The sequence below is a fragment of the Apteryx mantelli genome, chromosome 14 (assembly GCF_036417845.1).
Source record: "Apteryx mantelli isolate bAptMan1 chromosome 14, bAptMan1.hap1, whole genome shotgun sequence".
Classification (NCBI taxonomy): Eukaryota; Metazoa; Chordata; class Aves; order Apterygiformes; family Apterygidae; genus Apteryx; species Apteryx mantelli.
The window spans coordinates 9,622,885-9,634,918 of NC_089991.1; the positions used below are offsets into that span (position 1 = coordinate 9,622,885).

Below are 12,034 nucleotides of genomic sequence, written 5' to 3' on the forward strand. Positions count from 1 at the left end.
GAGCCACGTATAACCCAGAGGCAGTGCAAAATAAATTGAACTTTAAAATCACAACAAAAAAGAGAAATAACTACACCAGATGTGTAATTCACCTCATCCATTGTCCTTTGAAGACATCATTTTTTATCAGAAATTAATTTTTCTGCAGAATTAAGGCCTAGCTCTCTGGGAAATATGCAAAGCCTTCTCTATATTTTCATGGGGCTTAACAGCTGTGCTGCTAGAACTTTTAACCCTTAACTGCGGGTAAGCTGCCAGCATCTACATGCCAGAGCAGAGTGTTTACAGAGTGCTTTGGTGCATCTCTTGAAACAAACCAACAGCTGAGACAGATTTAGCTGATGACAGCTGGGAACTCAGCCAACTGCTTCTGTAATTTCCTTTTCCCAGTAAGAACCAGCTCACACGAGCAAGGTAATTGAAATCAATTCCTGTTACTGCAACATCACATTTACAAAACTAAGTTCTCAAAAGTCTGTAAGTTCTAAAAACTAGTGATTCTTCTACTGTAGAAATGGCAAATTTCCTTTTCTGTCTGACGTGTATACTTTCATCGTTTAAGTAAAAGAAAGAAAAAACAGGAACTTTCTTATTGCAGCGAAGATGGTGATGCAGAAGTCTTCTGGCTCTATGGTATTTCTAACTCCAATCTAAAGGAATATGGGTGTGCTGGCCTTCCAAGTATGCTCACAATTTACTCAGGCCTTTACTTAGAGAAATGGGCTGAGCTAAGGTTGCTTCATTATCTGATAGAAGTCTTTTACATGCTTGTCCTTTCCCTCCTTAACAAGATGAAAATTGCCATGACAATTAGAAAAAAATTCTGAAAAAAACTTTCATTTATTTTTTGTTATAAAATACAGCTTCCTGTGATTATTTGTAGCAATTCCAACTCTAATAATTGAGGTCTAAAATCTGCACTTCTGAGATTGAAAGCCTGGATATTCATCCCAATTCAAGCAGTGTTCTCACAGCCACGTGAAAACGGATTACCCTTCCTGCAATCTCTGTAGCAAATGCACCACTTCTATGCAAAGAGATCATTTGGAAGAGTTTAAAAGAGGCATCATACCTTTGGCCGTACTCCTAGGAAGCCACTGCAATTTGGGGCACCACATTTGCAAACTGTCTTTCCATTTCCCAAACACTCCAGGTTGTAGTTAAAAGTCAGCTCAGTTCCTAACACAAAAGCAAATCAAGAACAGAAGACGAGTCGTAACAAACTACGTAGCAGAATGTCTTGTTACTACTGCTAAAGTACATTTGAAATATGATGACTCAAATGACTGACAAAACTATGCAGGGATATCAACTATTATTCTTCCTGTAGATCTGGGTGGATTGAGAACTCAGTGCAACTCCCCTCTCCCACCACATACTAGAGCTGAAAAGCGCATTCAACCCCATGCTGTGGCACACTTAGTTCCATTTCTTGGTTCTGCAAATTATACCCATGAACCTCCATTTATACCATGGACGTGTGCGTTTCACTGTGTCAGTGCTGGTGTTTTGTCTCATGAAGGCCTATGTGAAAACAGAGAAATTAAGTATATTCCCAGCGAGCCACAAACCTTTCCCTTTGCTTACAGACCCCCCACTACATTCCAGGTACTGACAGGCGGGGTTCCTTACCAGCTTTGATATTTACAAGCGCGAAGAGACCAACCCGAGTGTCCCCATTCACACACCATTTCTGGGTCTCACAGTTTGGCTGGCAGCAGTGGTTCATGAACCGAGCGTAATTGCCCTTTGGCCCAGCATCAATGATTCGATCCTAGAATTGCAAAGGACAAGAAAACCATGTTTAATAAGTGCTATTTCCGGCTCAAGCCATTCCAGCAGAGGTACCGGTGTGCCAAGAAAGCATTTTATAGCAGTGAAAAGTATGCACAGAGACATCTGGTGACACTTGCAAAGCACCAGAGAATGTATGTACACTTTAACCAGGTGTAAGTGACAGGTACCACTCTGTGTTCCTTGGACAGTCAAGATACCCAAACAGTTTCTGCACTCTGATATCTCTGGACAGGGCTGGCAGATCATATGGCAGTAGAGTGTCCTGTGGGACAACATCCTCCTCTTCAAAAAGATGTGGTCTCCCAAACAGCTGGCAAAATGTTACTGCTGCTTTCTGGGAACTTAGCTCTTCTTGTAATATCAACACTGGATAAACACCACACCTGCACATATCCAAGGCAGCACTTGCACTTCCAGACCCTAACTTCTGCTTAAAAGCAAAATATCAGCTCCTATTTCTTATAGTTTAATGAACAACAGGAAACAGGAACAGTATGTAATGTATGAGGTGACAACATCCCTGCACAGTGTACTAAGATTTGCTATAACACGTCAGAGAGAAGAGGGGAATTGCAACTGAGATTGGTTTTGTCACAGTTGCTGACTCGAGAGATACTAATATTTGTTTTTGTTCCTGCTCCCACCCATGAGCCAAACAAGGAGAGAGTACTCAGTGGATGGAGCCAGTTTTCTCAGAAGGTGTATGCTATAGGACACAACACACAGAAATTCACTATGAGCTGGGCCATACTTTGTCACGAGTGACTTATTTTGTGAATGTCGGCTCGGAAAAGCCCCTTTTCCCTTCTCATTTACCCTGTCAGCCCTAAGTGTGTAGACGAGAGGTTGGCTTTTGTCCTGACAATGCAGTTTTCTCATCCACATCTGCAGCACAGAGCACATATCCATATTTCTGGCTGCTGGAAAGTCTTTAGCTAGTTTGTGCAACAGCACAGTTCTTAGGTATTGGATATATATATAAGAAAGCCAATGTCACCCCAGTCTTCAAAAAGGGCAAGAAGGAGGACCCAGGGAACTACAGGCCAGTCAGCCTCACCTGCATCCCTGGAAAGGTGATGGAGCAGCTCATCCTGGAGGCCATCTCCAAGCATGTGGAGGAAAAGAAGGTGATCAGGAGTAGTCAGCATGGCTTCACCAAGGGGAAATCATGCCTAACCAATCTGATAGCCTTCTATGATGGAATGACTGGCTGGGTAGATGAGGGGAGAGCAGTGGATGTTGTCTACCTTGACTTCAGCAGGGCTTTTGACACTGTCTCCCATAGCATCCTCATAGACAAGCTCAGGAAGTGTGGGCTAGATGAGTGGACAGTGAGGTGGATTGAGAACTGGCTGAATGGCAGAGCTCAGAGGGTTGTGATCAGTGGCACAGAGTCTAGTTGGAGGCCTGTAGCTAGCGGTGTCCCCCAGGGGTCAGTACTGGGTCCAGTCTTGTTCAACTTCTTCATCAATGACCTGGATGAAGGGACAGAGTGCACCCCCAGCAAGTTTGCCGACGATACAAAACTGGGAGGAGTGGCGGATACACCAGAGGGCTGTGCTGCCATTCAGAGAGACCTGGACAGGCTGGAGAGGTGGGCGGAGAGGAACCTCCTGAAGTTCAACAAAGGCAAGTGCAGGGTCCTGCACCTGGGGAGGAATAACCCCATGCAGCAGTACAGGTTGGGGGTTGACCTGCTGGAAAGCAGCTCTGCCGAGAAGGACCTGGGAGTGCTGGTGGACACCAAGTTAAGCATGAGGCAGCAATGTGCCCTTGTGGCCAAGAAGGCCAATGGTATCCTGGGGTGCATCAGGAAGAGTGTTGCCAGCAGGTCGAGGGAGGTGATTCTCCCCCTCTCCTCAGCCCTGGTGAGGCCACATCTGGAGTACTGCATCCAGTTCTGGGCTCCCCAGTACAAGAGGGATGTGGCACTACTGCAGCAAGTCCAGCAAAGGGCTACGAAGATGATGAGGGGACTGGAGCATCTCTCTTATGAGGAAAGGCTGAGAGAGCTGGGCCTGTTTAGCCTGGAGAAGAGAAGGCTGAGAGGGGATCTTATCAACGTGTACAAGTATCTGAAGGGAGGGTGTCGAGAGGATGGGACCAGACTCTTTTCAGTGGTGCCCAGTGACAGGACGCGAGGCAACGGGCACAAACTGAAACACAGACACTTCCATCTGAACATGAGGAAATACTTTTTCACTGTGAGGGTGACAGAGCACTGGCACAGGTTGCCCAGAGAGGTTGTGGAGTCTCCTTCTCTGGAGATATTCAAAACCCACCTGGACACGATCCTGTGCAATATGCTCTAGGTGACCCTGCTTGAGCAGGGGGGTTGGACTAGATATCTCCAGAGGTCCCTTCCAACCTCAGCGATTCTGTGATTCTGTGATATCTGGGAGAGTCAAGGCCCCATGATGCTTAAACTCACAAGAAAAGAAATTGCCTCAAAGGCTTCCAAATGAGAACAATATATGGCCAATGTCAACTTCCAACAAGAAGGAAGAAAGAGGAAAAGGGAGAGCTAGAAAGCAGCCACACTGTTATCCTGTTCCACACACTGCTTTTTTTTTTTCCTATGCCTGCTTTAATGGTTTTCTTCAGATCTTTCCAAGCCTGAGCAACAAAGTATGGAAAGCAGTTGACAAAACTATTTACCTCTAAAAGCCAGGAACTTACACTAACAACTGGGCCTCCAGAATCCACTGAGAACCTCTCTGTGGCTGGAGCAAACTCCTTCCCTGTCTCCTTTGACATGCAAGGCCTGGGTCCTGAACTTAAATGAGGGTCCCCTTGTGCCTGGTGCTGTTATCCAAGGGCTGATGTCTTCTCCAGCACTCACCAGCCCAGTCCTGGACTATGCAAGGTTCAGCTGCTGGGAAGGACTCTGAGGTTATGAAATTCACCCTGTTACACGCTGAAGCATGATCCACGATCCTCAGACAATTGTCCCTAGACAACTCTCTCACCTCTTCTGTATAAACTCCAATGAAGCTGGTTCAGACTTTGCTCCTGATCCTAATATCCAACCTGAACCTTCTCCACTGCACAGCAAGTCCATTCTTTTAGTGGAAGTCCATTCATCTTAGTGGAAATGCACACCAGCTCCTCAGCACTCTTAGCACCTTTATAATTACGGAAGTGGAAGATCGCTATCATGCAGCCCTCGAAATATCATTTCACTTCTGCCTAGGATCTTGGCAAGAGAAACTCCTTCCACATACCTTATCCAGTGTCAACATGTAGAAATTGGTGATGTCATGCTCCTGAGCATAGCGGATTCGGGCTCGGCACTCTTCTTCATCAATTAGCTCCCCAACATACTCATTAACAAATTCACCCTGCCAGAGAGAAAACAACAGGCTCATGATACAACAAATTCCCTCCAGGAGAGAGGGACATCCATCTCTGTGCTAGAACTTAGTTCCTGTTTCCTTTGTAGAAACTTTTTCCTAACAGCCTTCCTCTGTGCTTTGCAGTCAGTTTGACCTACAACCTTCACTAAGAGCTCTGAATTATACAGCCATTTCACATACCCAAAAAATAACATGAAGTAAATTAAACAAAGCAACAACAGTCATCACATTATTCTTTGTGCTATGGAAAGAATGAACATTCAGGGATAGCATAAAGGAAGCCACAGATAGCTGTTTTTTGCTGCAAAGTTCAAAATACTACCTAACTGCATTCCAGTTGGAAGCAATATCCATTTTCGGACCTGCAAAAACAAGAAGCATAATGCACTTAGGGCATCCTCTCCTGCAGTAAATCCAGGGAGTCACCTGTAGCAAAGTACTACAGAGACTGTACTTCAGCCATCAAAGGGAACCACAGCTCTGCTCCACTGGAGCCAAGAGGTGCCTCCATTAAATAATGGAGTTTTGTTTCTCTTTTAACTGTCGGTGTGGAAACCGTGAAACAGGCACATGGAGTGGCAAAGAAATCCTTCAACCTATGTCACAGCAGGCAGTGAAGCCTAAACAGGACAGACTCTTGCACTTTTCCTACTGATATCAAGCCCTCCCCCACAGTATGTTCTCCATACTCCTCCTTCTTCAGACATTCTTCTCCTACTATGCTATCTACTTGTCCTCTGTTTCAGTTCATCATTTCTTCGCTTTGAGTTTGTTATAATACTCTTCTTCATTCAGCACAGATGTGTGGCCACAGAATAACCACTCTCTGGATTAAAATAAATAAATAAATAAATGTTTCAGCTGCCTGGAGATACTAGTTTCAGCAATAATTATAGCCATCTCCAAAACATTCCCCCTTTGTAAGAGCCGAGCCCTGGTCTCAGTAACAAGATTCTCATGTTAGAAGAGCCTGGCTATTCAAGAATGAGGGGGAAAAAAACCCACTGTTCCTTTTCTGGAAATCTCAAGCACTGTCTTCAGGCCAGTGTTCTAGTGTATTCATAATGTTCAATCACTTTAGTGTCTGTCCACACAAACAGACAAATCAAGCAATCATCTGTGTTACCCTGTTACATTAACATACAAACCATGTACTTAGCTAAGCCAGAACATTCTTGTCAGGACTGGAAAAGTTAAATTCATCCATTTCTTTTATAAATGACATTCTACGGCAAGAAAGTATTTTTCAAATCATGGAAGACATTAGAACATATCTATTAAAACTGACACTGAGGCAAGAGGAAATTAAATGTAGAAACGGAGTACTTACTTTTCTAATGTCTGTTTTGGCTTGTAAGCCCCAGCCTCGTGCCAGCGTGCGGAAAATCTGTACCTCGGGATACTGCCGTTTGGAAAAGCACTGGTTCTGACAGCGCTCCCCAGCAGGGCAGACCATGGGATGGCATTCGTAGAGCAACATGCGATTGATGCACTCTGAGTCCAGGCCACACGGGTTTTCATCCGTTGGTTTGCAGTTGCAACGTGGTATCTCCGACAGGTCTGCAGTGAAGATCTGCACCTTACCCACTGGCCGGTTTACCTTGAAGGCACATGAAGGATGTTAGCTACGTAGGAACAACAGTTCATCACAACAGTCACTGCTATACTTAACCCTTGCCTACGAGCTTACAGGCTGCAGCGCAAGTTAGTTACAGTGAGGTGCAGAAGGACACAAATATACAGGCCCATATGTACTTCTGCGCACATTATTTCAGGATGTGTACATGTAGAGGAAAGAGCTAAGGAGGATGTAGGTCCCCCATTAGCATCACCTGGTGCAGTGTGTGTTCTTTAGCCCCTGAAGGGGGAGATGCTGCAAAGTGTCCCCCTCCCAGCACCACTGTGACTACATCCAGCCCCATCTCATCCCTTGTGGCCCAGTGCTCAGGCTGGGTATACACCACACGTGACTGACACCAAGCATTCACTGTGTGAAACAGCACCTTCTCCAGTCCCTGGGAGTCGGGTCTTTCTCCTTATCTTTCCTTATAGCCCTCTTTCTGGAATCTGTTACCTTCAAGCCGTTTTGTGCTCTCAGCTGTCACTACAAGAACCAGGCTTGCGTACCTGTGACAGCGTGCAGAGGGCCTACCCACACACCAGGACACAAGCAGTTATCTCCCTACCCAACTTTCCTGCAGATGTAAATGAAAGAAAAACCAGACAAGGCTCGGGTTGGAAGACCCAAACAGGAGCTCAGAGTTAAGCCAAGGAGCTCTCTAAAAACCGCTCCTGAAGGAAGCAGAGTGCAGCACCAGGTGGAGAAGTGACTGGCTTGTCTGTGGCACGAGCAGGGTCCTTTGGTTTTGGTTAAAGGCAGCAAACACTGAAAGGCAGGCAACAGAGAGTCAGGACTTTGGAGAGAGACACTGAAGAAAAGCTCCTTGTTGTACTTTGCATGGGCGAGCAATACCATCAGGTCCCTTTCCTCTCCCAAAAACATGAAGGAGGGGATCATTTAGCAAAACTATTCCAGCCCGGACACAACTTCTCAAGTCCCACCCACAGAGCAAAGTTTCTGCACTGGCAGCCTGCCACAGGCTGGCCTAGGCCTTATCCTCTTTCTTTGTTTAAAAGCAAACCAATCAGACACCCAGGTTAATCTCTTTAACACATGCAGTCTCCTTTTCCTACTATTGCAGTCTCTTCCTCCTATTACTGCCTCCCATCTGTGACCTTCCTTGTAACTCTGTGTTCCTCTCTCTCCTCTGCTGCTTCTCATCTCTTACTTAAATTGTTAGCTCATCACTTTGATAGAGTGATGAGAGACTCACAAAATTAGACCCGTTCAGCACTGGGCAGACAGAGGTGCTGTTGCTGACTCTGGCACTGCCAATCCAAACTGTAATGCTGTCTAAGCAAGATCACCCTCTCAGCATGAAAGGCCCTAATCTGAGACATTACTGGTACAAAACCAGTTCCCAAGCAGGGAGATGCTTGGACAAGCCATGACCCTAATCCTGGTGTCATGAAGGATCCCAAGTGTACTTTGCAGCAGTCCCCTGTGTTGGTAATCCTCAGGTTAGACCTGAGGTGCTGATGTCCTTAGAAGGACAGGTAAGGGAGGGGACACAGCTATCTTCTGCCATTCCAACTTAAAGCCCTGCCTAACTCATTGTACACTCCTGCAAATGGTTTCCTTTGCTTTCACAGAGACAAACAGCTTGTACCCAGACCTCAGAAGAACAACTGTCATGGCTAATAGCCATGACTATTATTATTTATATTAAAAGACTATCCAAAAGGCCCCAGACTGCTTCCACAATTTCTTTGTGTTGCAGCCAAAGACAGACTTAAAAATACCTTTAATGAGAAACAGGATTTCCACCACTGAAGCTGCCTGGCCCATGCTGTTGGCACAGTGCCACAGCATTCAGTTGTATTCTTTGCACTGTACAGTAAGTCATGCAGGATCTACCTGCCTGCCTAGAAATCCTAGCTAGAAACAAAAAAGACCAGCAATCAGTTGAGCTTTCATAGTTTGCCACATAAAAAAGGGAAGGAGCAGAAGGAGGCAAAGAAAAAAGGAGCACAGTCCCCAAGTCACTGGGTTTCTGATCACCCTGCATCCCAGCTGGGCCCACACCTCAAGCGCATTAGCCTGCTCAGCCCTACCTCTCCCTCTCAGTTATCTCCATCCTGTAGTACTCTCTTCTTTTACTGCTCCAAATCTAACTCAAAACACAGCCCTAAATCTGAACAGTTCCCCAAAACTCAGCAAAAGGGTTGATATTCCAGCACATACATCTGCTTTAGTGGTTCTGTTCAGTCAGCAATTGATAGAGAAAACCCTGAAACAGGAGAGATGAAACAAGATACTACCAACCTCCAGTGTGGGTTACCATATTCTCCACAGCTCTGCTCCACTATACCTCAACCCGTCTGCTTTCCCACACCACGTGGGAAGCCCACCTTGCACCAGTAGCACACAGTACTTGGGCACACTGCACTTACTAGTGCATTTACTAGTGCTCTCCCTTAAGTCCCAAGGAAGAGAGACACTTCTTTCACACCACACAAATGACATGGAACAGAGATGTCCAGATCTGTTCCAGTAAATCAGAGTACCTCTATTACTGGTGTCCAGCTTCCATACAGCTCTGCTGATACATGAATCCTTTCTGTGGAGCATGTCTGAAGATGCCAGTGGGACCAAAGTAACCTTCAAATGCAGCCAGATGCGCAAACAGTAGAAATGTTTGTATACCTATAAATCACCTGCACCAATAGCTCAACACTTGTCTTCTGCACCTGTCCCCCCACACTTGCCCTCACCTTGATGTGTTTGTAGGGAGGAGGCTTCTTGTCATTCTTTTTGTCTTCCTGAAGCTGTCTCAGTTCTTTCTGTGCCTTCAACTCTTCAAATCTTACTGCAGCTTCCTGAAGAGCTAAGTGAAAGAACAGAGTGTGTTACGAGGAACTCTCTCTGCTCACAAGGAGGAAGGCTGTGAGTGCCCACCTCATGTGCAAAGCTCAGGCACTTGCACTCTCCTGAGTGGGCAGCCTGTGTTACTGTAATCTTGAGCATGATTTCTGCAAATGGCCCCCCAACAGTGTCTGAGCTGGACTCTCACAGGAAAGGTTCACCAGCAATCATGAATTGACAGCTCCATTGACAACACAGAGCTGCAAGGCATTCAGAAGACCAGCTCTCACTCTCCACAACCAAACCTCCCCAGCAGAGAGCTGCATGTTGCTCTGGAGGGAAAGGAAAAGGTTCACTAGAGGGACATGAAGAAAAAGCCAACGCAGTAGGGCAGTCACAGGAGTTACAGTAAAGGACTTGCCTAGGTGATGAAACATCCAAACCATCAGCTAGCTTTGCCTGCTTTTATGAAGAAGTGTCAGGCAGCTGCATTCAGAACTCTTAACTGCATTTTTATATAGACATAATGACTGTATTAGACACAGGGAAGCAGACAGAGCAGCAGCTTGCCCAGACTTAGAGCAGCTGTGGCAGAGCTAGAGAAGAGTTCAAGATCTGTGCGTCCTGCAGGAACTCAGACCTATGAAAATTTTGGGTGGTCTGGATGATAGGTAAAAAGCAGTTTATTCTGCAAATTTAGTTTAGCTTTAGCTCTGAAAGATCATTCTCTCTCTCATAAGAGCACCGCTTCTCCAAATGGGAAAGAAAAGAAACAGAACACGAAGACATCATGTACCTCCATGGATCACAATGAGTTACCTTTCTTGTATATGCCATCCACACCTTTCCCCATCTTGTCTTTGCTGCTGACATCACCTTCCATGTAAGGGAACACACGAGCCTGGTGGGTCCACAGGTAATCGTTGGAGCCGAAGAACAGCACGGGGAACTCGCCAATGTCATGTTTCATTTTCTGGATGTTGACGGGAATTGTCCTGGGATGGCAAATCTCAGCTGGCCACCATCTACAGAGGGAAGTGCAGATGAAACCTTGGACTTCCCCACTTGCAATGGACTCAGATGCACGCTACTGGGTTGAGAGGCATGGGAAAAGAACTGTGTGAGGGCAATCACCAAGGCTGGTGGGAAAGAAGAGGCTACAGGAGGAGGAAAGCATGCACTTTACCAGCAGCTGCATACATGGAAATAAGTCAGAGGCTGCTGCACTGTACCCTACAAAGAGGAGCAGTTTCTCATCTTGGACACCACGAGCACCACACGAAGAAGGAATGGGGACAAATCTGTTCTGCCTTCACCTACCTGTAGCGCCCAACTTTCACCCAAACTACTTCCTTGTAGCGTGGCTTTTTGCCTGCCTTGCAATCATTACAATACCAGCTTCCCTCCGGCATCTCAATGTTTAGACACTCACGGTGAAATGCAGCCGGGCACGACTCGCAGCATAAAAGGCTGCCCCCTACAAAGAAAAGGAGCAGATATTTAGCAGAGTCACTGTGCAGAGGCACTGGCCTTTACATTTCTAGACAGAATCAAACAGCTGGCAAAAAAGTATGATGCCCTTCTGCGAACCCTTTTCAAGAGCTCATGCCATACTCTTGTTGCACAAAGAACCTCTTTAAGGATCCGGAAAAAGTCCTAGCCTGAAGTTAGATTTCAGTGGGGATGAATAAGAAGACAACCTGTTCTCTTCCATTTTCACTGGCACACTTTGCACAGGCAAAGCTTCTGCCTGCTACAACGAGCTCTTCTGACAGCGTTTCTGTTACTGTTTATCATTTACACTGGGGCCTTGCTCAGTGACAGCAGACCCAGCACAGACTGTCTCACCTTCCGAGCAGACAAAGCACCAGCTGACATTGACGTGCTCATGGTTGCGACAGCCCCTCCGCGCAGTGAAGTGATTGGGGCAGATGATGCTGTTGGAGGCAAGGACCACGGACCCAGCAGCAAGGCAGAAGTCGTTGGAGTGGTATGCAACCGGACACCGCACACAGCGCATCAGGCGACCTAGCACCAGAACGTGTCAGAAACATAGTGAACCTCTAAAGGAAGTCAAGTTTTCTTTTCTTCTCAAAACTAGTCTCTGTTGGTATATGAGTACCAAACAAGCAACTGTAGGTGATTTTTGGGAATGGAAACTGACCTTTATTTTTTATAGACAATCCATGACATACTCACTAGATTCCTATCAAATTACGTAATGTAACAAAACCTATTATTTAGAAGTGAAAAACCTCCTGCATGCAGCACAGAAACAGCTCAAGAGCCCACAGACTAGGACTGCTTCCTATCATACACAAATAATTAGCAAATTAGTTCAGACAGTAACTACAGTGGGGGTGTTCCAAGTGCTTAGCCGAACATCAGGAAAACAATCTGTGTGGCTTTTGAAAACATCAGCACTCGCCTCACACTTTACTACCAAATTCCAGAA

The 12,034-nt window shown here is 46.0% G+C and overlaps 1 protein-coding gene across 2 annotated transcripts in view; it reads right to left on the reverse strand.

The window, feature by feature from the left end:
• Nucleotides 1-12,034, reverse strand: part of NSD1 (nuclear receptor binding SET domain protein 1) — a 70,389-nt gene that overhangs the window by 16,295 nt on the left and 42,060 nt on the right. For both annotated transcript variants that reach the window (XM_067304688.1, XM_067304689.1), the window contains 8 exons: nucleotides 11,428-11,607; nucleotides 10,900-11,056; nucleotides 10,399-10,604; nucleotides 9,489-9,601; nucleotides 6,484-6,753; nucleotides 5,022-5,138; nucleotides 1,633-1,774; nucleotides 1,073-1,179 (listed from right to left, as the gene is read on the reverse strand). In XM_067304688.1, the coding sequence (XP_067160789.1) occupies nucleotides 1,073-1,179; nucleotides 1,633-1,774; nucleotides 5,022-5,138; nucleotides 6,484-6,753; nucleotides 9,489-9,601; nucleotides 10,399-10,604; nucleotides 10,900-11,056; nucleotides 11,428-11,607 (1,292 nt within the window). The remainder of the gene's footprint in view (nucleotides 1-1,072; nucleotides 1,180-1,632; nucleotides 1,775-5,021; nucleotides 5,139-6,483; nucleotides 6,754-9,488; nucleotides 9,602-10,398; nucleotides 10,605-10,899; nucleotides 11,057-11,427; nucleotides 11,608-12,034) is intronic.